The 24,487-nt window shown below is 33.5% G+C and overlaps 1 protein-coding gene across 4 annotated transcripts in view; it reads right to left on the bottom strand.

Moving 5' to 3' along the window:
* The window catches only part of LOC145249433 (ADP-ribose glycohydrolase OARD1-like), a 146,572-nt gene that overhangs the window by 13,790 nt on the left and 108,295 nt on the right, over positions 1–24,487 (bottom strand). For 3 of the 4 annotated variants that reach the window (XM_080110993.1, XM_080110990.1, XM_080110992.1), the window contains exon 2: positions 8,156–8,347. In XM_080110993.1, coding sequence (XP_079967119.1) covers positions 8,156–8,335 — 180 coding nt within the window. In that variant the 5' untranslated portion in view covers positions 8,336–8,347. Of the gene's footprint in view, positions 1–8,155; positions 8,348–15,023; positions 15,161–24,487 lie in introns of those variants that run through there. The other variant, XM_080110991.1, reaches the window with a different exon arrangement.

Here is a 24,487-nt window from a genome sequence, read left to right as displayed (position 1 = left end):
TTTATTGTTAATTCTAATGTAGATGATTAAAAAATATTTATTGTTAATTATAATGTAGATGATTAAAAAATATTTATTGTTAATTTTAATGTAGATGATTAAAAAATATTTATTGTTAATTTTAATGTACATGATTAAAAAATATTTATTTTTAATTCTAATGTAGATGATTAAAAAATATTTATTGTTAATTATAATGTAGATGATTAAAAAATATTTATTGTTAATTATAATGTAGATGATTAAAAAATATTTATTGTTAATTTTAATGTAGATGATTAAAAAATATTATCGTGAATTTTAATGTAGATGATTAAAAAATATTTATTGTTAATTATAATGTAGATGATTAAAAAATATTTATTGTTAATTTTAATGTAGATGATTAAAAATATTTATTGTTAATTCTAATGTAGATGATTAAAAAATATTATTGTGAATTTTAATGTAGATGATTAAAAAATATTTATTGTTAATTTTAATGTAGATAATTAAAAAATATTTATTGTTAATTCTAATGTAGATGATTAAAAAATATTTATTGTTAATTTTAATGTAGATGATTAAAAAATATTTATTGTTAATTCTAATGTAGATAATTAAAAAATATTTATTGTTAATTCTAATGTAGATGATTAAAAAATATTTATTGTTAATTTTAATGTAGATGATTAAAAAATATTTATTGTTAATTCTAATGTAGATAATTAAAAAATATTTATTGTTAATTCTTATGTAGATGATTAAAAAATATTTATTGTTAATTTTAATGTAGGTGATTAAAAAATATTTATTGTTAATTTTAATGTAGATGATTAAAAAATATTTATTGTTAATTTTAATGTAGATGATTAAAAAATATTTATTTTGAATTATAATGTAGATGATTAAAAAATATTTATTTTGAATTATAATGTAGATGATTAAAAAATATTTATTGGTGATTTTAATGTAGATGAATAAAAAATATTTATTGTTAATTTTAATGTAGATGATTAAAAAATATTTATTGTTAATTCTAATGTAGATGATTAAAAAATATTTATTGTTAATTATAATGTAGATGATTAAAAAATATTTATTGTTAATTATAATGTAGATGATTAAAAATATTTATTGTTAATTCTAATGTAGATAATTAAAAAATATTTATTGTTAATTCTAATGTAGATGATTAAAAAATATTTATTGTTAATTTTAATGTAGATGATTAAAAAATATTTATTGTTAATTCTAATGTAGATAATTAAAAAATATTTATTGTTAATTCTAATGTAGATGATTAAAAAATATTTATTGTTAATTCTAATGTAGATAATTAAAAAATATTTATTGTTAATTCTTATGTAGATGATTAAAAAATATTTATTGTTAATTTTAATGTAGGTGATTAAAAAATATTTATTGTTAATTTTAATGTAGATGATTAAAAAATATTTATTGTTAATTTTAATGTAGATGATTAAAAAATATTTATTTTGAATTATAATGTAGATGATTAAAAAATATTTATTTTGAATTATAATGTAGATGATTAAAAAATATTTATTGGTGATTTTAATGTAGATGAATAAAAAATATTTATTGTTAATTTTAATGTAGATGATTAAAAAATATTTATTGTTAATTCTAATGTAGATGATTAAAAAATATTTATTGTTAATTATAATGTAGATGATTAAAAAATATTTATTGTTAATTTTAATGTAGATGATTAAAAAATATTTATTTTGAATTATAATGTAGATGATTAAAAAATATTTATTTTGAATTATAATGTAGATGATTAAAAAATATTTATTGGTGATTTTAATGTAGATGAATAAAAAATATTTATTGTTAATTTTAAATGGCGGCATAGTGAATGTAAGCAATGGACAGTTGCAATCTGGAGGTATCTGGCATCTACCCAGATACTGAACTAATACGTACAAGGCGTGTTTGAATCAATTCCCACTTTATTTATGCAGTTATATTCATTTATTTACAACTGAACAAATTAGTTCAACCAGGTCATAAAGGGTTAAAAAATTATATTTATTTTTATGTTTGTGTCATAATTAACTCCCATTATTTTATGTGGTCTTACTGTTGCATGACACCACAGGTAGGAACTAAATTGTACAAACATTTTTTACAATTGGATGAGCATGTCGCTTATTAAGTATCATCAACTGTTAGTCATGTAGCTTTTATTTCTTTTAACTCATGTTTATCACCAACAAGGCACATTGCCACTTGGACGTAAGGGACTACTATTTAGGGGACCATGCTTAGGAAAGATTAACAAGATGTTGGTTTATGTTACATTTAAACTTCTGCATATCAGTACAGTCAGGGAAGCAGGTAGCAGGAAGGGAATTCCAAAGTCTAGCTATTCAAGGGAAGAAACTATTACAGAAAGCTCTCTGGCATTTGAGGATCTCAACAGTGAAGGGGTTTGATTTTGCTGCTAAGTGGGTTTGTCGGGGATATGTATGTTGAGGGAGCACAAGTGCAATGAATTCATTAGAGCAGGTTTCATTAAAATATTTGTAAAACAGAAACAGAAATGCAACATTACAGTGATGATGAGACAGGGGTTAGAGCTTAGTTGACAAAGTGGGATATATTAGATTGAAGATTTCTTTTTTTTTGGGGGGGGGACCCTATCCAAGAGGGAGAGACTAATACTAGATGCATCAGTCCAGATTTTGTATTCAGTCATATCTCTATTGACGTTCCCATGGGTGATATGAAAGAGCAGTTGGTAGTGATATCCGCTCACATACAGGCACTCCAGGTTTCAAACCCTGCGTTTGGATATGTATTTCAGAACCGTTCACAGAATAGGTATCCGGTCTATGGCTGCCATAGTTTGAGATAATTGCACTGTTTTTTCTGATTGTAGAAATAAATATCATTCACACCAATTCTTATTCTATATTAGGGAATGTGCTTTGTTGCACTTGTGTCCCCTCAATGTACATATCCCCAACAAACTTGCTTAGCAACAAAATCACACCTCTTCACTGTTAAGATCTCTAGATGCCAGAAATCTTTCTACTTTAATAGTTTTTTTCCTTGAATAGCTAGGCATTGGAATTCCCTTCCTGCTACCTGCTTCCTTGGATGCATCTTGTTAATCTTTTCTAGGCATGGTTCAAAATAGTAACCCCTTACGTTCAAGTGGTGATATGCCTTGTTAGAGGTGAGCGTGATTAAAAAAAAATTAATTATCAATGTCTTGCACGACTTCTTCTGTACAAGCACATTAAGCATTTTCCCCAACATTCACTTTTTGGTCAGAATCCCTTTGGCTTCTGTCCAACATTCCTCTATATTGAAATAACAAAAATAAAGAAAATCTGGTTATAGTCAGCTAATGTATTTCCTAACTTCCTGTGTAGTGCTACCGGAAGTGATGGCAAGGCAAATCAGTTCCTTCACTTTTATCTATTTTCTATTCTGAAGCGATTTTTTAAAATAAAGTACATATAAGAAATGGGCATTATTGAAACGTATAAAATAAAAATTAACAAAATTATAAAAAGATAAAAATAACACAATTAGTCTTTATTTGCACTTTTAATAACAAAATTAAAAAAGCGGTTTTTATTTTACTTAAAATTTTATAAGAAATATGTTTGTGAAATTATAAAATGAAGTTTTTATTTTAATTTTAAAAATCAGTTTTTTATATGAATTCATGATAAATATTTGTTTGTGAAAGTATAAAAATAAAATTATCCAAATCAAAATCAAAAAATTCCGAACATCATAAAAAAAAATGTATCCAAAACATAATATTCCCCAAATAGTTAGCTTTGACTCTATGCTGCCACAGGAATTCTTGCAGGCGACTACCAAAAAACACTAATTGCATTATGATATTCCAAAACTTAAATAAGTTGATCAAGTAGTTTTATTTTTATAAAGAAAATTATTTTTAAGTGATTAATGGGAATTCAAAGGCATTACAACAAATATCATGCAAGCATGAATTATTGTTGAGTTATCTCCTTTTGTTTCATGTCTTTGTTTTTAAAATGGTGGTCAACAGGACAAACACTGTAATGAAGGCCGTTCTGCTGACGTCACTGATTAAAGGACAATGGCCACGGTTAGGCAATAAATGGTTATTATGAGGATAGTCATTTTCCGTTTCAATTCTCAAAGAAATTGCAGAGTGATTCATAAAACTGGTTTAAAAGTAACCATTTTTTTCTTTTCTGAAAGATAATTATTTTACATTTGGACACGTGCAATTAATATAGAGTATTTGGGGCTGGAAAGATAAAATTTTTGCTCTAGAAAAAGCAACATGATTCCATTTCCGTTTAATGAAAACTGGTTTTTGTTGCAGACCATCTAGTAGTTGGCTAATTGTGTACAAATTACAAAAGCAATAGGAGATTTCTATTATATCTGAAAATGACACAATGTTCGGTGAGTGAGATCAGAGATGCACTACTGTACAACTCATGCTCTTTATTTATCCAAGTTATGACAACAGGACCATGGCCAGCACCCTCAAAATGCAAATCCAGACGGTTCAACGCTTAAGGGCACAGCTCAACAAAGTTTCCAACCACGGTTATGGTTTTTGGTATGGTTTCAAAGTGAGGGCCACATAATTTCTTCAAAGTCGGTTTAAAAGTCAACATCAAAGCGTACCTGGATGTGCTGAAGAGTGTGGTGATCCCCTAGTGCAATCAGGTGGCTGCTGGCAGATCCTGAGTGTGACAACAGGACTTATCACCAGTCCACAAGTCCAAAGAGACCCAAGCTTGACTTAAGAAGGCATGCTACGACTCTGTACCCTTCTCTCACTGGCCCCCTTCCTTCCCCGATCTGAATCCGCTGGACTACTTTGTTTGGTCATACATCAGGATATCACCAACATGATCTTCCACAACACCAAAGTCAGCCTGATTGCCGCCATCCACCAAGTATTTGCCGAGCTCCCACCAGCGCTTGTGGAAAAGGCATGCTCCCCGTTCCTGACCTGTATCAAGGCAGTGATTGAGGCTGAAGGCGACTACATTTAATAGATTTCAGCTCTACTCAAGTTACCTGGCTTGATTTTTTAAATAAAAGTTTTAAAATAAAGTGTTATTTTCTTTAGGGCAATAAATTTATCATTCCATCCTGCATACATATATATATATATATAGTAAGTTATAAAATATATATGGCGATTAAGCTACACTGAATATTCCGCGTTTCATCCACTCTAGGATTCTTCAGGCTTATGCGAGAATTTTGTGGTTGTCTCGCGTTTTTATATATGCACTTTCTATTGAGTTTTTAGTTAACCAATCAGCTTTCTAGTCGCATTCGGCATATTAGTTCATCTGTTTTTTGAATTAATTTAATAATATAGCTATGCTTGCTAGGTGTGGGGATGTTTTTTAGCGATGTTTCGAAATTAACCCTTTCCATATCTATTTCACCACACCAAAAATAGATATGGAAAGGGTTAATTTTGAAACATCGTTAAAAAACATCCCCACACCTAGCAAGCATAGCTATATTATTAAATTAATTCAAAAAACAGATGAACTAATATGCTGAATGCGACTAGAAAGCTGATTGGTTAACAAAAAACTCAATAGAAAGTGCGTATATAAAAACGCGAGACAACCACAAAATTCTCGCATAAGCCTGAAGAATCCTAGAGTGGATGAAACACGGAATATTCAGTGTAGCTTAATCGCCATATATATTTTATAAATTACTAACTAGCTCTACCTACGTATTGAGCACTTTTGAAGTAAATACTTAAAGTTTACGCATAAATCTATACTTTTGTATATTAATTTTATGTGAGTAAATTAAGTAGTTATATATATATATATATATATATATATATATATGAAAACTTTTTGGGGGTACAAAATTTAATTATGGTTAAATGTAGACCAATCCTGGATTTCATTCACAGGGCTGATTCATTTGTAAAGACAACGAAAGAAGTCTTATTCTAATATTTAAAAATCTTTATTGGTTATCTTCTTTAGTAGCATGTATAAGAGAGAAATGGGTTCTTAGCTGAAAGTATTCTTGTGTGGAAACATAGATTGAATATTATACCGGCTTGTTGAAGGAGAGAATAGTTCAGTGTACATGTGGTGTAGTCGGTACTAGGAGGAAAAAAAGATTAAAGAGTGCGTAACATGAGAAAGAAAGTTCTTGTGTGTACCGCATATGGAAGTGGGTATTTGAAGATAGTTCATATTGGCTTGTTTGTACTCATGCTGCTCAGGATTTTCAAGACATGTTGCAATAATTCATAAACGTAGCCTTTCTAGGTTGACGTAAAAAAATCAGAAGAGTTTGCAACATTTGATTTTCAAAAAAAATGGTTGCTCAATGAACTCAAGTACCAGAATGCCCTCAATCTCTCTTTCATGCAGCTTTCTGAGATTGAACTCAATATTTTTTCCCATGGCTTGGATTTTTGCATTCCCCCTATATCCCCAAAGCGAGAAGAGATATACGTTGAATTTTAAGTCTTTTTTGTCCAATTAGAAAGACTTTCTGCCATTTCTGACCTTAAGACGAAACTAAACAATGTTGGACATTCATATGCTGGCATGCCAGTTTCATTTTGTGAATCAAAATCGCAAAGTGAACATTATCGTACAATCAAAGCATTTCGCTGTAATAAATCTTTTAGTTATCACAAAACCCAACAAAGGCTCTGGCGTAGTCATAATTGATCACCAAGATTACGTCAAGAAAATGATGACTATCATGGGTGACACCTCTAAATTTGTTAAATTAGGTCCGGTAGATACACATGATTCTACTATTTCTATTGAGACCAAGTTCCAAAAACGACTTGTCAAATGGGTCAAAAGTGGTGTTTTTCCCACTTCCATTTCAAATTTAATTTGACCCACTGGTTCTATTCGCCCCCACCTGCATGGTTTGCCTAACACTCATAAAAGTAGGGGGGGGCATTAAAATCCATATCATCAATGATAGTGTCCTCTCAACACAAGTTAGCCAAATTATTTACAAGTTTTGGACCGTTATAATTTATTTTGCATTAAAGATTCCTTTACTTTTACTAACTTTATGCAAAACTCATTCTGACAAATTTATGTGTTCTTCTGATATTTATAGTCTTTTCATTTGCATCCCATTATCAGAGATTATTATTATTTGTGCTGACGTCTTATATCGGAGTCAACTTCCAACTCTGCCAATTCCAGTTGCATTTGTGAATGATTTTTCCAAGTGGTAATTAGAAACAATAAAACACTTATTTTTTGGTGATTTTTTTTTGTTTGTTTTTGTTTTTTACTGAATCTTCAAAAGTTCATTTCAGGAGTGAAAAATGTCTTTCAAAATTTTTTTTTTATAAAACAAGCAAATTATTTAAACAAGTTTAACAGAACAATATAATCTTCTTTTTTTTTTTAAATGAAGGCAGTTTAAAAAACATCTGAAGAAATTCGAATATTTATACGTTCAAGTCTTAACATAAAATTTGGTGCATATTTAAAATTACTTATTACAAAAAAAAAAAAAAGAAAATACAGAAAAATCTTTATGATGTATGTATTCGTCATGGAACGAAGATGTCATTTTCCAAAAATCATGTGGGTTTGGCTAGTAACTTTTCTATTTGGCTAGTAGACGAAAGGTTAACTAAAGATAAATTTATCAATAGAGTCCTGCATCAATACGGAGCTATTGTTTGAAATATTCTGAATAAGTTGTTTGGCAATTTGTATAAGTTTATTAAAATTTATGTTGCTTTTTGCACACTTTAAGAGGAGAGGTTCTATATAAACTTTCACAAAAGAACTTTCAACAAAAGGAACTCTCAAATATTGGAGGAAGTTAATTTTGATTAACAAAAAAAAAAAAAAAAAAGAGAGAGGAGCACCTCACCTCTGCTGAACTGACTTTCTTAAACAAGGAAAACACCTTCCAGGACAACCGTTTTTGGAAATCACACAAGAAACTGACTAAGTATCTCTTTGTTGCATTTATAATATAATATAAATTTGATTGAATGCAATAATTACTTTGGTTTGATATGACCTTTATCCAAAAAAGATGATTGTTTTTAAACAAAAGTGTTTTTGCCTTTACTGTACAAGTTAGAAATGACCTTCCAAATAATTTCTATCAGGGAATGCGTTTTCCAACTACAAACCTTATCAAGTGGTTCTTTGCTTCTGTCGGCTACAGCGACTTTGGATTTTTCTGCATCATCAATTGCCGCAGCAGCTTCTACTGCAACAGATGATTCTACTTCTTGATCGAGATGTTGATCTTCATCGCTGCCGACAGCAACATCTTTGTCCACGGTATCAGAGACATTTGAATCGGACATTTTTAGTTTCACCTAAAGAAGAATAAAAAAAATAGACAAGCAATATTTATAGAAATCAATACAAAAAGTTTCCATTTATCACTCCTATATCATCATGAAAATATATTTTTTTTTACATAGGAGTTACCACTTATCATGGCCTGAAGGCCAGTCAAGGAAAAGAGTTAATGAGTGTCAAGCTATCAGAAATACACCAATATAATGATTGATTGTGGTTAAAATTAAGTAGAATTCTATTATTTAGCAACAGCAGATGCCATAACGTTCAGCGCCGGACAAGACACACACTGCTACTTAATTCGACACTCATAGTCTTTGAATCAGTAATAAGTAGGACTAGGACAACAGCATATTCTTTTCATTGTTTGACTCTCGAGTGTGTATCTGTTGATATCTTATATGCTTTTATACAGAGTGATGTGGTTCTCGGTTGATTAACTGTGTTGGATATATACCAGAGAATCAAAACAATGAAAGAATATTCTGTGTCATAGCTCTAGTAATAAGTACATTTCTCCTACGTCCATCAAAAAAAAACTTAAATAACTGGATTTACAATAAAATTTGCTTTAAAATCGTATTTTAATATTTTTGTTCTGATTTGTATATTCAAAGAAATCACTATTTAAATCCGACTATTAATGATGGAATACTGCTGCCATATCTGGGCAGGAGCTGCTAAAAACAGCCTATCCTGCCTTGACAGAGTACAAAATAGACTTTGTGGCTTAGTGGAGGATGCCCTTTTCTCTACCTTGCAACCTCTCTCCCACAGAAGAGACGTTGCGAGCCTTTCCTTGTTTTATCGTTATTTCCATGGCAGGTGCTCGTCTGAACTCCAATCTCTGGTCCCCCCTCGCCAATCTTTCATGAAAAACACCCGTCTAGCTGAATCCACTGTGAAAAATGTCTCCCACTCTTTATCTGTGCCTAAATCAAAAAGTGGATTCCATGAACAAAGCTTCTTTCTTAGAACTGCACGCCTGTGGAACTCTGTTCCGTCTGCCTGCTTCCCACCTGACTATAACTTGGATGTCTTCAAGTCCAACGTTAACAAATTCCTAATGAACCGCCCCCTTAAGTAAACACTTCATCAAATCTCCACACTAACATACTGTACTTGCAATAACCCTTATCCCTGAGTGGCTTCCGGGCCTTGATAAGTGGTGACCACCGTGTAAAAAAAAAAAAAACTGTTAGCACAGATGCCTGTTGGCCGTAGATCACTTTTTGCAAATAAGTAGTCAGGGTGTGTTCACATAAATACTCGAAGTAGAAGTTGTACCCATCGATGACAAAAAGAATTGTCTTTGCTATGGAATCTGAACATAACCCGTGCATCTTTCTAGTCAAAGTTAAAATATCTCAAAGTTGCAGCCATGTAGTACGTAAGTAAAGATAAAAACTGTGTTCAAATGCTATTTGATATTTTGTAATATAATAATTTTAAAAAGTGAGAATATGTGTAAGAATAATTAATTCTCAACCGATATACTCAACAAATTTTTTATCTACAGCCTTGAAATTTGGTATATAGGGGATTTAGACATGTGGAAAACTTTTCAATCAGTTTTCACCCAGAAAAAAGGGCTGCTAAGTGGTCAAAATTGAAAAATTAATATGTGGGGTTATCGGACTTTTATTTGTTTGCTGTTTCACAAATTGTTTATATGACAGATTCCTTACATTATAAATTTAAAAACACTTTTTAAACATCATGTCAAGCTGGCCTAATGGTTATCATACTTGACTGTCTTAAGGTCTTGTTTTCAATCTCAGTATGAGTATGTTTTTTATTTTTTATTTTTACAAACAAGAAATGAACTATTTACAAAAAACATAATACTCGCATGCACATGTCTCAGTTTCTGTATAAATTAAAATGTAATATTTATGCATGTTTTATGACCGGGCAACACCGGGGGGGGGGTATTAGTCTAGTATATTCCATGAAAAAAACAAGAGAGCAGAGACAGATTCGCAATGCCTCTTCTGATGAAAAGAGGTTGCAAGGAGTAAAAAAGGATGCTGCCTTTCAAGCCAGTTGTGAACCCTGTCAAAGTAGTCAATAATACAACGCAATCTGTCATGTATACAGTTTCTGTATGAATCAAAATCTGTCGTATATATGGTATAGACAAAAGATCCAAAAGCATTTTAATGTCTAATTTGCATAATTATCTTTTAAATAGTTCATAATAAATTAATGTTTGGTGTTCTTCATTTATAATTTTATTGGACTATTTTCCTATATATATATGCAATAGTTTTGTCAATATTAACAGTAAATTAAATGACTGAATAAAAAAAGGAAAAAATTAGAAAAAATATTTTTAAAATTGTAAAACCTAAAATTGTATCATTTAACAATTAAACTTGAAAGTCAAAGGTCATTAATACCTTGCCCCCACCCCTTCTTCGCTTATTTGTTTTTTAATTCTATGCGGGGATGCAAAAATACTTGGTATAGTGCACAGATATTAGATTACGCCTCTCAATCAAAGAACCAATAGTATTTGCTACAATATTTTCTATACTTTTAATGTAAAAGATAGTTGCTGTAAATTGAAATAGACCAATTGTCAGATAACTTTAGGCATATTTTTATCCATGTTTGTGTGCAAGGCATTTGTTTTGTTATTTTTTACAAAGGAGTTACCACTTATCAAGGCCCAGAGGCCACTTGAGGATAAGGGTTAATGAGTGTACGGTAGTCAATGGGACAATATCGTAGTAATCTAACTTTCACGAAAAACACCCGTCTAGCTGAATCCACTGTGAAAAATTTCCCCCACTCTATATCTGTGCCTAAATCAAAACGCGGATTTCATGAGCAAAGCTTCTTTCTTAGAACTGCACGTCTGTGGAACTCTGTTCCGTCTGCCTGCTTCCCTCCGGACTACAACTTGGATGTCTTCAAGTCTAATGTTAACAAATTCCTAATGAACCGCCCCCCCTAATTAAACACTTCATAAAATCTCCTCACTAACGTGATGTACTTGCAATAACCCTTATCCCTGAGTGGCTTCCAGGCCTTGATAAGTGGTGATCACTGTGTAAAAAAAAAAAAAAAAAAAAGTAATCATTAGTAGTGGAAATTTAGTAAATTGGATTACTTAAAAGAACGGCTCATCAAGAAGTTGTTTACATTGGACTTGAAGACAACTATATTGTAGTCAGATGGAAAGTAGGAAAGCAGAAGAGAGTCCCTATTTACAATGCCTCCCCACGGGACAGAGTTAGACACCGGGGTCGTTTTTAATGTGGCGAAAAGGAACAAAAATAAAAATTGTCTAAGTCGTGAAGAACAGATACTACACTTTGATCTTGGCCCTTAGAGAGTTCCATATGCATACAGTTCTTAGAAAGAAGCTGTTTTCATGGAATCTGCGTTTAGATTTAGGCACAGATAAAGAGTGTGGTTTCAGAGAGACGACTGATTTTTGTGAAAGTTTGGCAAGGGGGAACAGCTCACATGAGCACTTGCCATGAAAATAATGATAGAGCAGAAACAGGCTTGCAACATCTCTTCAGGTTGCAAGGAAGAGTAAAAGGTATCCCCTACTAGGCTATGAAGTCTATTTTGAACTGTCAAGACAGGATAAGGTGCTTCAACCAGCTCTTGCCCAGATGTGGCAACAGTACTTCATCCTAGAATGTACTTGGCTCTTATACGGGTAGAGAATTGCATCAGCAGTGAGATATCTCCTGGAGTGGTAGAAGGATCCCACCATTTTTCCAGCAGCATTGGCAATGGATTTGATGTACGTGTTCTATTTCATGGGAGAGGTTTGTAATCTGTGAAAAGAGATGATGCTAAAAATTGATTGTTTGCAAGTAAATCTCTGGTGAATGCGCTGTAATTTTGTTGTATCGTGTTCAGTTTCACAAAAGGAAAGAGATGTCTCTTTTGCAGTACTGTTTTAAGTTTGATGCAGAACAGATTCAATTGAAGATAACGAAGCGCTTGTTATCATTGTGGAGACTGAATTATCCTCATCACAGTTGTAAGATAGCTTTATGAAATCTGCCAGTATTTTTTAGTGTCATTACGAACAATTACCCGTAATTTGCATTTTTCTTTTCTATTATTTGCGCTGCAAATTTGTGAGCAAAGTAAAATATTAGTATTACTTGAAATGAATCTATGGTGTTTGGCCAGAGTATTCCAACATCGGCGTAATAATAAAAATAAAGTTCGATTTTTAAGTTTTATATGCGTGGACGATTTTTTAATGGTGATTTGGCCAGGGTATTCCGACATCGACATATGCTCAAAAAACCTATAATAGTCGTCATTTTATTGAAAAATTATGAGGAGACTTCAGTTGGCATAACGGAGCATTTTGACTTTATGTCAAAGTGCCCCATTATGCCAACTGAAGACGCCTCACAATTTTTCAATAAAATGACAACTTTTGATAGGTTTCCGGGCCATATTGAAATAATAACATTATTTAGAAACCCATTCTTAACATGGGAAAGAGAGGACTTTTTAAAAAAATTATTCTATACGTTCACTTAACAATTTAATAATAAAAAAAAAATGGTAAACATTACCTTACGCTACAACAGAACACCGACCAATCTAATTTGTTTTTTAGGGGTATTCGAGGTCGCTGACAACAAATCTCATAATCAAACCCGCCGCAAATTTACCGTTTGCTAGGTATGAATGAACCCCTAGACCTTGGGACTATTTTGTGCCATTTAAACTCCTTCAGTAGTGTTTTTCTTACATGATATGTTCGCGTGCGAACGGGCGTAATGGGGTGTCTTATCATATCGCGGATAACCTTTACGGAGATGGTCCCAACATCCGCCTCGTTCTGAGCTCAGGGAGAGGCCATCTGACGTAAGCGGTGTCGAGGCAGAAAATTACCCCTTCAATAAAGTGCCCAGTTGTTAACTTAAGAAGAAAAAAACCCGTTCCAATAATTAGAATTTTAATTTTTTTTATTTTAAACAGTTCAAATAATTAGAATTTTACAAAATAAACAGTTCAAATTTTTGATAATTCAACAGTTCAAATAATTGTAATTTTACAAAATAAACAGTTCAAATTTTTGATAATTCAACAGTTCAAATAATTAGAATTAAAAAAAATAAACAGTTCAAATAATTGGAATTTTACAAAATAAACAGTTCAAATAATTAGAATTTAAAAACAAAAAAAAACAGTCCACATGATTAGAATAGTTCCACGTGGTTAGTTAACCCTGTAAAATTCTGTGATTTGTTTCACAATATTTGTAAAAGCATCGGTCTGTGACATATCGCATATTTTAGGGTTAGGGTAATTTTCTGCCTCGACACCGCCTACGTCAGACGGCCTCTCCCCAAACTCAGAACGAGGCGGACGTCGGGACCATCTCCGTAAAGGATGACCCATATCGCATAGGAATCTTTAAGCAGTCATTTAAAGTAAAGTTTAAAAAAAAAAAACGTGGTTTCTTTCTTTCTTTTTTTTTTTTTTTTTTTTTTTTTTGTCTTACGTAGTTTTAATGCTTTTTAATTGATCTAAAAATGTTTTCACAGGCGGTTTACAAAAACATAACCACCAAACATTTTTATGTTTTTCGTTCTTTTTAGGGGGGGAGGTATTCCATTAACAGGTGCTTCTGCAGTTTAAATAACCGTTTTTCCGTAAGTAATGTGCCGACATTTACCATTTCACAAAAAATCTGTTTACATTGGAGAAGGTGCGGTGGTGGTGCTGGGGTTCATACCATGCAAACGGTAAATTTGCGGCGGGCTTGATTATCAGATTCGTTGTCAGCGACCTCGAATACCCCTAAAAAAACAAATAAGAGTGGTCGGTGTTCTGTTGTAGCATACGGTAACGTTTACCAAAAAATATACCGTAAAGATTGACAATCCCATTTTAAAAAAGCACGGGGTGAAAACTGCATGAATAACTTTTATTTTGTTTTTGGTCACATTTAATCGGCGTGCAGAGTGGTGGTGTGGTGGACTTGAGAAAAATGGTACTTGTACAGTTTAGTCAACACATTAAAAAATGAAAATAGCAAAAAAAAAAAAAGGGGGTTATATTGTACGTATTTGTTTTGGACTGAAGATCTCCGAAAAAAAATTCATTTAATTTGATCGAGTAGTTTTTATTTTACAGCAGAAAAACACGTTTTTATGAGAGCGCGTTGAAGTCAGCCATTACGAAATTTGTTGAACTCGCCAAAGGGAGATAACTCCAGCTAAAGCGCTGACACTCCCTCCCCATCTTTAATACTAGTTTTTCTTCCTAAAAATCGAACCTTTTGCTCGGTATCATAACAAATTGCTTTTTCGCTGTAAAATAAAAACTACTTGATGAAATTAAGTGATATTTTTTTTCAGGGAACTTAATAATATAACGAGTACGTACAATATAACCTTTTTTTCAATATTTTCATTTTTTAATGTCTTGACTAAACTGTATAAGCGCCGAAAAAATTAACTGGTTAATTAAGTTTAAAGAAAAACTGCTTAAAATTTTTCGTTGCTTAAAAAAGAAAACTGAAAGGAAAAAAAATCAAGAAATGTATAAATTACGGCGCTTATGTACGACTATATTCGAACAGTGGAAAGTTATTCTTGATTAGGATTTTTTGTTGTTGTTGTTATTTCAATAAACGAATTTCTGAAAAAGAATTTGCTGTAGACATTATTAAATATTTTGTTTGTTACTTACTGGGCAATAAAAAGGCGAAGAATGAACGGAGAAACACGTGCACGTTTTGTTTTGTGTTTTAGGCGGACACGTGGAAACAAAAGTTATCTCCCTTGAATTCCGAGAACAATTTTTTGTGTTTTACTTTCAATATTCTTTTAAGAGAAAGAGAAACTTTCGGTGCAAGTCCAGAGTTCAACCTAATTAAAAAGAACAAAGATAAAAAAAAAAAAAATAGCAACCAGAAAGACCTGTTCATCTAAAGGACCTAACTCTACTTTTACTAGGAATATTGGAGTAATTGTAAGAAAAAAAAATGTAATAAAATAAAATTATCCGTGCTTGTACTACTGTAATAACGAGAAAATATTCAATTTCAAGTAAAAACAAATAGTACCTACGTAACTGTCATGTCGCAAAAAGTAACATATCCAAAAATTACGGAAAACGATGAGGTAGAAAAATAATTATTCATGAAAAACTGTTCCGATAAAGATAAAAAAAAAAAAAAAAAGGTTTGATAAGGTTACATGCTGGGTTTGTTTTTAGAAAACAAAAGTGGGGTTGTATTATTATACACATAGATTCGAAAAAGTTGTCAAAAAAATAAATATATAACAAATAAATGTTATCAAAGGAAAGGTAAGTTACTTTTCTACCTAACTGAATATGTTTTTAGTGTTTTTATTGATTGGAACATGTTTATTCGGCTCGAAAAACATATAGTGTTTACCGACGTATTGGAAAATTAAAAATGGCGTCCGACTCTCTCTTTGTCACGGTAAGTTTGGGAAAATGAGTTAAAAATAAAAAACTAGACAAAATATTGTTAGAAACTCGCTCAATATATATAGGCTGACATATATTTGGTGGGCTTTTAACATTATTTTGTCTAGTTTTTTATTTTAAACTCCTTTTCTCAATATTACCGTGTCAAAGAGAGAATTGGGCGCCATTTTTAATTTTCCAATACATCGGTAAACACTGTATGTTTTTCGAGCTGAATAAACATATTACATTAAATAAAAACACTAAAAACATATCCAGTTAGGTAGAAAAGTAACTTACCTTGCTGTTTTTTTTTTGTTTTTTTTTTACACAGTGGCCACCACTTATCAAGGCCTGGAAGCCACTCAGGGATAAGGGTTATTGCAAGTACATTACGTTAGTGTGGAGATTTGATGAAGTGTTTACTTAAGGGAGCGGTTCATTAGGAATTTGTTAACATTGGACTTGAAGACATCCAAGTTGTAGTCAGGTGGGAAGCAGGCAGACGGAACAGAGTTCCACAGGCGTGCAGATCTAAGAAAGAAGCTTTGTTCACGGAATCCACGTTTTGATTTAGTCACAGATAAAGAGTGGGGGAAATTTTTCACAGTGGATTCAGCTAGACGGGTGTTTTTCGTGAAAGATTGGTGAGGGGGGACCAGAGATTGGAGTTCAGACGAGCACCTTCGATGGAAATAACGATAAAACAAGGAAAGGCTCGCAACGTCTCTTCTGTGAAAGAGAGGTTGCAAGGTAGAGAAAAGGGCATCCCCCACTAAGCCACAAAGTCTATTTTGTACTCTGTCAAGGCAGGATAGGCTGTTTTTAGCAGCTCCTGCCCAGATATGGCAGCAGTATTCCATCCTTGGACGTACTTGGCTTTTATATAGATAGAGAATTGCATCAGTAGTGAGATATCTTCTGGAGCGGTAGAAGGATTCCACCATCTTTCCAGCGACCTTGGCAACAGACTTGATGTACGTGTTCCATTTCAGATCAGGAGTAAAGGTCAAACCCAGAAGCTTGTCAAAACACGGGGCCTCTCCCAGACGAGAGCCATCCATCCCAATTGATGCCAGATGGGTCTCAGAGCGTTGATGATGTAACATTTATTTGTTATAGATTTGTTTTTTGACAACTTTTTCGAATCTATGTGTACAGTAATACAAACCACAAAAGTAAACATAACCTATATTTTAATACATAATTTTTGAATTTTTAAAATAAATAACTGTTTGGAATTGTTTGAATTTTAATTTTTTTTATAAAAAAATAACTTATTGAATTTGTGAGAAAATGAAAACTTAATTTCTTCCCCTGGTCACCCATAATTCAAATCGGTAGATTTTGAAACGAAATCACTAGATTTTACAAATGTCTTTTTTTTTTATGAATAATTATTTTTCTACTTTATCGTTTTATGTAATTTTTGGATGTATTACTATTTGCGACATGACAATTACGAAAATTGAAAAAAACAAAAACAGTTGACCTTGGCATGGTAAGTGGAACAAAACAATACTCCTGCTGTTACTTTTGCTCATGCGCAAAAGTAAGCATTCATAACTCAAAAGCGCTTAATTTTTAACCTTTCATATCCATCTGTCGGTAGCTCAGAAGGTAACAATGCTGAAGAAATAAATAACGACTAAGGCTGGAGTGCTACACGTTTTGATTTTAATTCCAGCAGATGGTATCCAGGTATATTTTATATAACTTTTGAAATAATTATTATATATTGGATAATAAACAATACAGAATTAATTCCATAATAACAAATAAGAAATTTGCATGAATTAAAATATAATATTTATGCATAATTTACGACCGGACAACGCCGGGCAACCTGCTAGTACGTTGATATTCTTAAAAAAAAAAAAAAATCGAATAGAATCTTTGAAAACAAATAACCTGTTGTAGTTTATTCAAATATTTTTTTTTGTTTTGTTTGTGTATTTTAATAAAAGAAAAGAAAAAATACATTTAACTAATGAAAATATTTGACTTCAGACAGGATAATGTTAAAACATGTCATTCAAGCATCATTTCATATGTTAACATCTGAAATGATGCTTGCATAGAAATCAACCTCTGAGTCACCTCCCTTTCTCTTGAATTTTTCTCCCTTACTTTCTCTGCCCTGCTCTAATCAAGTCTGTCGACCTGTTCCACAAATCCCAAAACTCCATTATAAAAAGTTTCCAGAAAAAATGAACAATTAAGCTCAACTTCCAACATAGACCCCCACTACTATGCCTCCTTCTCCAACATCAAGAGTCTACTTTCCAACCTTCCAGAGGTTGAAACCCAATTACAGGAGACTAAGCCACGCCTATTATTTCTAAGCAAAACTGGCATTGGACAGACTATTTCCCTAGATGAGTTCATAATTAAAAGATACCCTAACTTAACTTCCAAATCTGACCCCCAAGATCGCCATGGGCATGGAATATGTGCCTACATTAAAGATGGCTTTCCATGTAGTAGGGACATCTCTGGAGAAGACCCTAAATGGCCGTATATATGCTGGGTTGCAGTTGTTCACACCACTGCGTTCATATTTGCCCTCGCCCCCACAACAGTGGAGTTACTATCTTTAAGAGCACTGAGAAAATTAACCACATTCCATCTTCTCATCTTTCGGCTAACATTCGCGTCTGTGGAGACTTCAATGTTCACAATGTGGAATGGTTAACCCACTCAAACAAGACCAATAATGAGGGAAGATTCTGTGATGATTTCTCCATTGCTTATGACCTCACTCAGATTATTCGCAAACCAACCCATGTCCCCGACACTGACGGTCAGTATGCAAGTCTCCTAGACCTTTTTCTCACAACTTGCCTTGAACTATGTTCATCCTCTGTTCTGTTTTCACTGGGATCTTTCAACCACTCGGTTGTATCAGTTAAGATAAAAACAAAATGTAACAAGTCCTCAGACGTACCTCTCCATCGTACAGTATATGGCTACTGGGATAGCTTCCGTGCATTTACATAAGATCTACCTCTGCGTTCCATATTTAAAAAGAGCATGTCCTCCATAGTATCAAACCTGACGGAATGGTTAATTGTAGGTATAGACCGCTTAATACCTTTCAAAAAATTCCAGCAAAAACCTAACAGCCAGCTGTGGTTCTCTGAAAATATGTATATCAGCTTACTCCATAATAGTATCGCTTGCCAATAGCAGCAGTTCAAGTGAATGAAAAATATTCAGAAGTGTCTGTTGCCTCTACGTCAGAGTACTCCACTTGACGTGTATTATATCTTCGCAACGGATGGAATGACGAATTCGGTCCTATGCAGAATCTTTTTCACCTTAGGGAAGAGTAAGCCAGTTTTTCCAGTTAAGGGGTGTGATTTTGCTGTTAAACAAATTTGTCGGGATATATACGTTGAGGGGGCACAAGTGCAACAAGTTCATCAGAACACATTCCATTAAAATATTTGTAAAACAGGCACAGTGATGCAACATTACAACAATGGAACAGGGGTTGGAGTCTAGTGGACAAAGTGGGACCAATTAGATTGGAGACCCTTTTTTGAGCCCTATCCAAGGGGGAGAGACTAGTGGTAGATGCACCATCCCAGATGTAGCTGCAATACTCCATGCACGGGTGAATAGCGTTGTAGAGGTAGATGTGTGCAAAATGCATCTTTTCTCTCTTTCTTTTCTTCATCTACCTACAACTCGAATAATGATCTTCTAGCACATTTTGTCCGCACGTCGTGGAGAAGAGGAAAGCTGTGAATTTGTGGCTGTGGTCCACATCTGTGTGAATGGAACTTGGAGACGTTTGACTTGGCAAGTAAATGATATGCTGAAAGACTGGCTTTCCGGGGTCGAATCTTTACGGACGAGTAAGTAGCGTCACATATTAGTACCACCGCCACGTTTGGTGGATACCTCTCATTATTGGTGACTTCTGATGTTAAGCACGAACACACAATATTCTTTTTTCGCTGAAGTGCGAAGACTGAGGGGCGATCTAATTTGGGCCTGTAACCTCCTTCATGGCCATTATGATCTCCTTTGGGATCTTCTCTTTCCCCCACCACCTAAATTTGAACTGAGAGAATACAACCAAACCTGTTTCATCAGAGATTCTGGCTAAACCTACAAAAAGATGCATTTTCTATCTGCATATCCATAGACTACTACTTGAGTTTGTTATCACACTAACAACAGATCAGTTCAAGAAAATGTTGGACAGATGCTGGTCAACTGTATTTCTGACCATTTAAATTAGCAGCACCCCGTCCCTTTCTCTTTGGTCGCTTTCCTTTTATTTTCTCTCTCTTCCCACATCTTTCTTAATGGCAAAGAAACGTGTAATGCTTTAGCTTATGCTGAATAAATTGAATTGAATTGAAAAAATATTAGGAAAACTTATTGAGTAAAATTTTAATTAAAAGTAAAACCCAGTTTCAGTGTTTTTTTTTCCAATTCGCTATTGATAACAGTGGAAATCCCACAAAGCAGGGGCAGATAAGTCAGTCTACCATTTAATCAATAATAGTGAATGATAGATCAGCAAAATACAAAAAAAAACAAAACATTTTAATTAAACTTCTGCTTAATATTTGTTTTCTTATTTTTGATGAGGATATTTATTTTTGCTTAATATATCAATTTTTTTTTTATTTGGAATGCGGTTTTCATTTGTGCCTAATACTCATCATCATCATCGGCGGTCACTCGTGTCCGAGTAAGACTGTCCTCCGTTGTGGCTTCTGTGGGTCCTCAGGTGAGCATAGAGCCCAATTCTAGACCCAATTTTCCTTGTGCAATTTGGGCAGATAAAGGTAGTGGTGGTGGGATAGGGTTGGGTATGTCTGGTTGATAATCTGTCCTTTCTGTGCTTGCGTTTATCCTCAGCAGCTTGATTTAGGTCACTTCTATAAAGCGCAGCACCTTCATGGACAGCGCTCCTCCATGCCAACCTGCTCCCAGCCACGTCCTCCCATGTCTCAAGGTCCATGTGAAACCGCTTTAGATTTACTTTGATGTTGTCCATATACCTCATCTTTTGCCCACCCTGGGCACGCTTTCCCTCAACAAGCTGAGAGTAGAAAAGTGCAGGGAGCAAAATTTACCATTATACATGGCTTTTATAGACCTTAGTAAAGCCTTTGACTCGGTGAACCGCAAAGCCCTTTGGCTGGTTCTTGCAAGGTTTGGATGCCCAGAGAGGTACATTTGGGTACTGAGACTGCTACATGACAATATGTCAGCTACAGTCCTCAGTAGTAGTGGAGATGAAACAGCCCTTCAGGGTTGACACGGGAGTGAAACAGGGATGTGTCATTGCCCCAACCCTGTTCTCCATCTTCATTACTGCTATCCTCCATCTCATGGACAAACATCTTCCCCGTGGAGTTCGGATTATGTAAACTGACAGGCGACTTTTTAACATCAACAGATTTAGGGCCAAAGGTCGAATGAACACCATGTCCATTATGGAGCTACAGTATGCAGACGATAACGCCTAATACTATATGAGCATCAAAGATTCAAGTAAGAAATTAGTTTCTATTACAAATTTCAAAGTTGCACAAGTTTATCTCTAATTACTAAAAAAGAAAGGCTGACATATGTTCATCTAATGGAATACTCCATAATTAAAAAGTAATTTTGAAACCTTCAAATTGTGGAATGAAAAATAATTAAGCTACAATTGTTACCCTGCACTCTATATTATTTCACTAAAACAAAAAATAAATAAGATTCTATTTTCAGGTGATTACATGTATAACGTACATCTGCTGGAAGATTGAGAGTACCAGGAAGAATGAGAGTACCAGGAAGAATGAGAGTACCAGGAAGATTGAGAGTACCAGGAAGAATGAGTCCTTGACTCGTTTGACATGTTGTCTGCCATTTTTGAGGAGAAAAAAACTGATTGGTGGTGAAGGAGAGGCTGGAAGAATAGTTTCATTATAATGAGGATAGTTTTTTTTTCCTTGTTAAAAGACGAACTGTGTGACATTACTGTTATAGGAGTAATATCCATAGTTCCGACAGATGGTGTAGTGAGCAATGTTATTTTCTATTATTTCGACTTGTCCGCCATGTTTTTGAGTGAAAAGAAGCTGTTTGAGTTTTGCAGCAGACAACAAGTGCACTACTTTTACTGAATATCTGTAATCGAAGAAAGTCTCCCTCAAAAAAGAAGAATTCAACAAGCTTGCTCTTAATTTTTTTTATTTTTTAATAAAGAAAACTTACCTGCAAAGCATTGTTTTTTTGTGGTATTACCCCCAACCTCCTCATGTTAAGAATGGCTTTCGGAATAAACACCCCCAACCTCTCCATATTAAGAACGGCTTTTGGAATAAACACCCCCACCCTCCCCATATTAAAACGGCACTCAGAATAAACACCCCCACCCTCCCCATGTTAAGAATGGCTTTTGGAATAAACATTCCCAACCTCCCCATATTAAGAACGGTTTTCGGAATAAACATCCCCAACCTCCCCATGTTAAGAAAGGTTTTCGAAATACACCCTTTGCAGGTAAGTCTTCAGTGAGACAACCAGGCCATATTGACCCTATTTTTTTTTTTTTGCTTCTTTCCGTATTGAGAAAGTTTTCTTTTCTTTTTTTCTTTCCATTTGCATATGCACACAACCTGCAGTTTCTCTTAACCGCGAAAGCTGAAACAATATGGCTGCCAAGCAAAATTACTAGAGGAAAACATGGGATAATAAATTTTGTTGTATCTTTTGAACTAGTTGTTAGCGATAAATTTAAAGGCGTTATTTGTTCGTAGTGGACCGGATTACCCCTATATATTCTTAAAAGTCAACATTCTAAAGGTTGGTCTTCAGTTGGAAAAGCAACGCACATTTACTAAAGAAAGATAATGGTTCTTACTGAAGATGTCCGAGAATGTCGAGATAATTAAGGGATAAAAAAAGTATGTTACACAGCCATGTTGGACTGGCCAAAATGAGATTAAAAAGGAACCTTCAGCCGGTGTAGGATCAGAAAGAAGTATTTAAGCTAGAAGAGCCAGTAAAAGGAGATAAATGCCAATCAATCTACTTTCTACTAAACAAAACATTTTCAAATTTAGAGTCGGGGAGAGATATTTTTTTGTATATGACCTATATAGTAAAATTATCAACTACTTTTGGATTAGAAAGCGTTTTTAAGAATATGCATGCAAATATATTTAAAAATATTGGCAAACTGAAAAGGCAGTTATTCAGAGCAGTGGCACAGTCTGCCCTTGTTAACGTTGTTACAACCTGGACACTCAGCAAAAAATTGAAAAGGAGCTAGACGGCACATATCCTCGTATGTTATGAATAGTGTTAAATATATCTTGGCAAGATCATCCCACGAAGCAGCAACTTTATGGCAACTTACCTTCCATATCTACTACTATCAGGGAGCGACGTCTACGATTTGCCGGCCAATTCCAGAGGAGCAAGCAAGAGCTGGTGAGAAATGTATTGCTGTGGACTCCATTGGAGTTCTTGTCTAAAATTCCATTTTGAATTCGATTGAAACAAGATTAAAATTATTCGGATTCTTCAGACTACTGTTTTCATCTTGGATGTTATTTTCATAAAGTTTCGGTTGATGAAACCTTCAACCTTCTTCGGGTATTGCTTATCAACTCGAGATTCCTTATTTATTTAATCCGTGGGTGTAGCATGCTCTCGATTACCTCAACCAAAAAGTGAAAATAACATTCAAGATGAGAACAGTAATCCAAATAATCCAAATTATCAATCCTCATGTAAAAAATTGAAAAACAAGAATAAAATTTGATTTATACTTTAACTTGAAAACAGAAAAAAAAATAGATGACTAACACTAAATCTGTGTGGCAATACGAAAAATGAATTGAAAATAAATTAAAATAAAATAGACAGAAAAGTTTCACACAATGGGAATCTAACAAAATGGTTAAAAATCAATTATCCCCCCCCCAAAAAAAAATTTTATTTATAAGAGTTTAATGTAAATTTTTAACAAAAGAAAAAATCATTAAACACACTGACACTCACGATTAATCTGCAAGAAAATGGGAAGGATTAACAGAAAAAAAAAAAAACGGGTTACATATCCTTCAAAATGCTATCTGGTCCGTAAGTGTGTAATCATTTTACATTAAATTGATGTGTAAACTGATCCCTACTCTAAAATCAGAACTTTTTTAGTTATTTCATTTATTTATTTGCAGATAGTTGTTCTCAGCTTCATAGTTGTTATTGTTTTACCACATTCGGCCAACTATTCCTCTGGCCTTTTTCAGGTGATTCACCGCAACAGGATAGGAATGCTGAGTCTCTTAACTGTATCCTCAGTAATTACTGCCTTCCATAGTTGTTGTTGTCTCACCACGTTTTGACCGACTAATCCTCTGGCCGGCTTTGGGTGGGATTGAAGCTGCTATCTTAAGACAATGCTCACCTGGAACCATAGAGATTCAACACATCTATCTACTGCGCCATAGGCCTCAAAGGGCGATCAAGGTTGGATTTTTGGGTTTTATAAATCGAAGTTTTTGTTCTTATCTGATCTTCCAAGATGGCCAGAGGATGAGTTGGCCGAAACGTGGCAAAACAATAACACAACTATGAAGATTAGGATGACAGCTTGCAAATAAATAAATACACAAATTATAAAAGATGAGGATTACAGCTTGTAAAATAAATATATAAATAAATAAATAAATAAATAAAAATGCACAAATTAC

Source organism: Euprymna scolopes, chromosome 28 (assembly GCF_053919585.1).
Source record: "Euprymna scolopes isolate OS-2025 chromosome 28, ASM5391958v1, whole genome shotgun sequence".
NCBI classification, from domain to species: domain Eukaryota; kingdom Metazoa; phylum Mollusca; class Cephalopoda; order Sepiida; family Sepiolidae; genus Euprymna; species Euprymna scolopes.
This window is presented reverse-complemented; position numbering and strand designations above follow the sequence as displayed.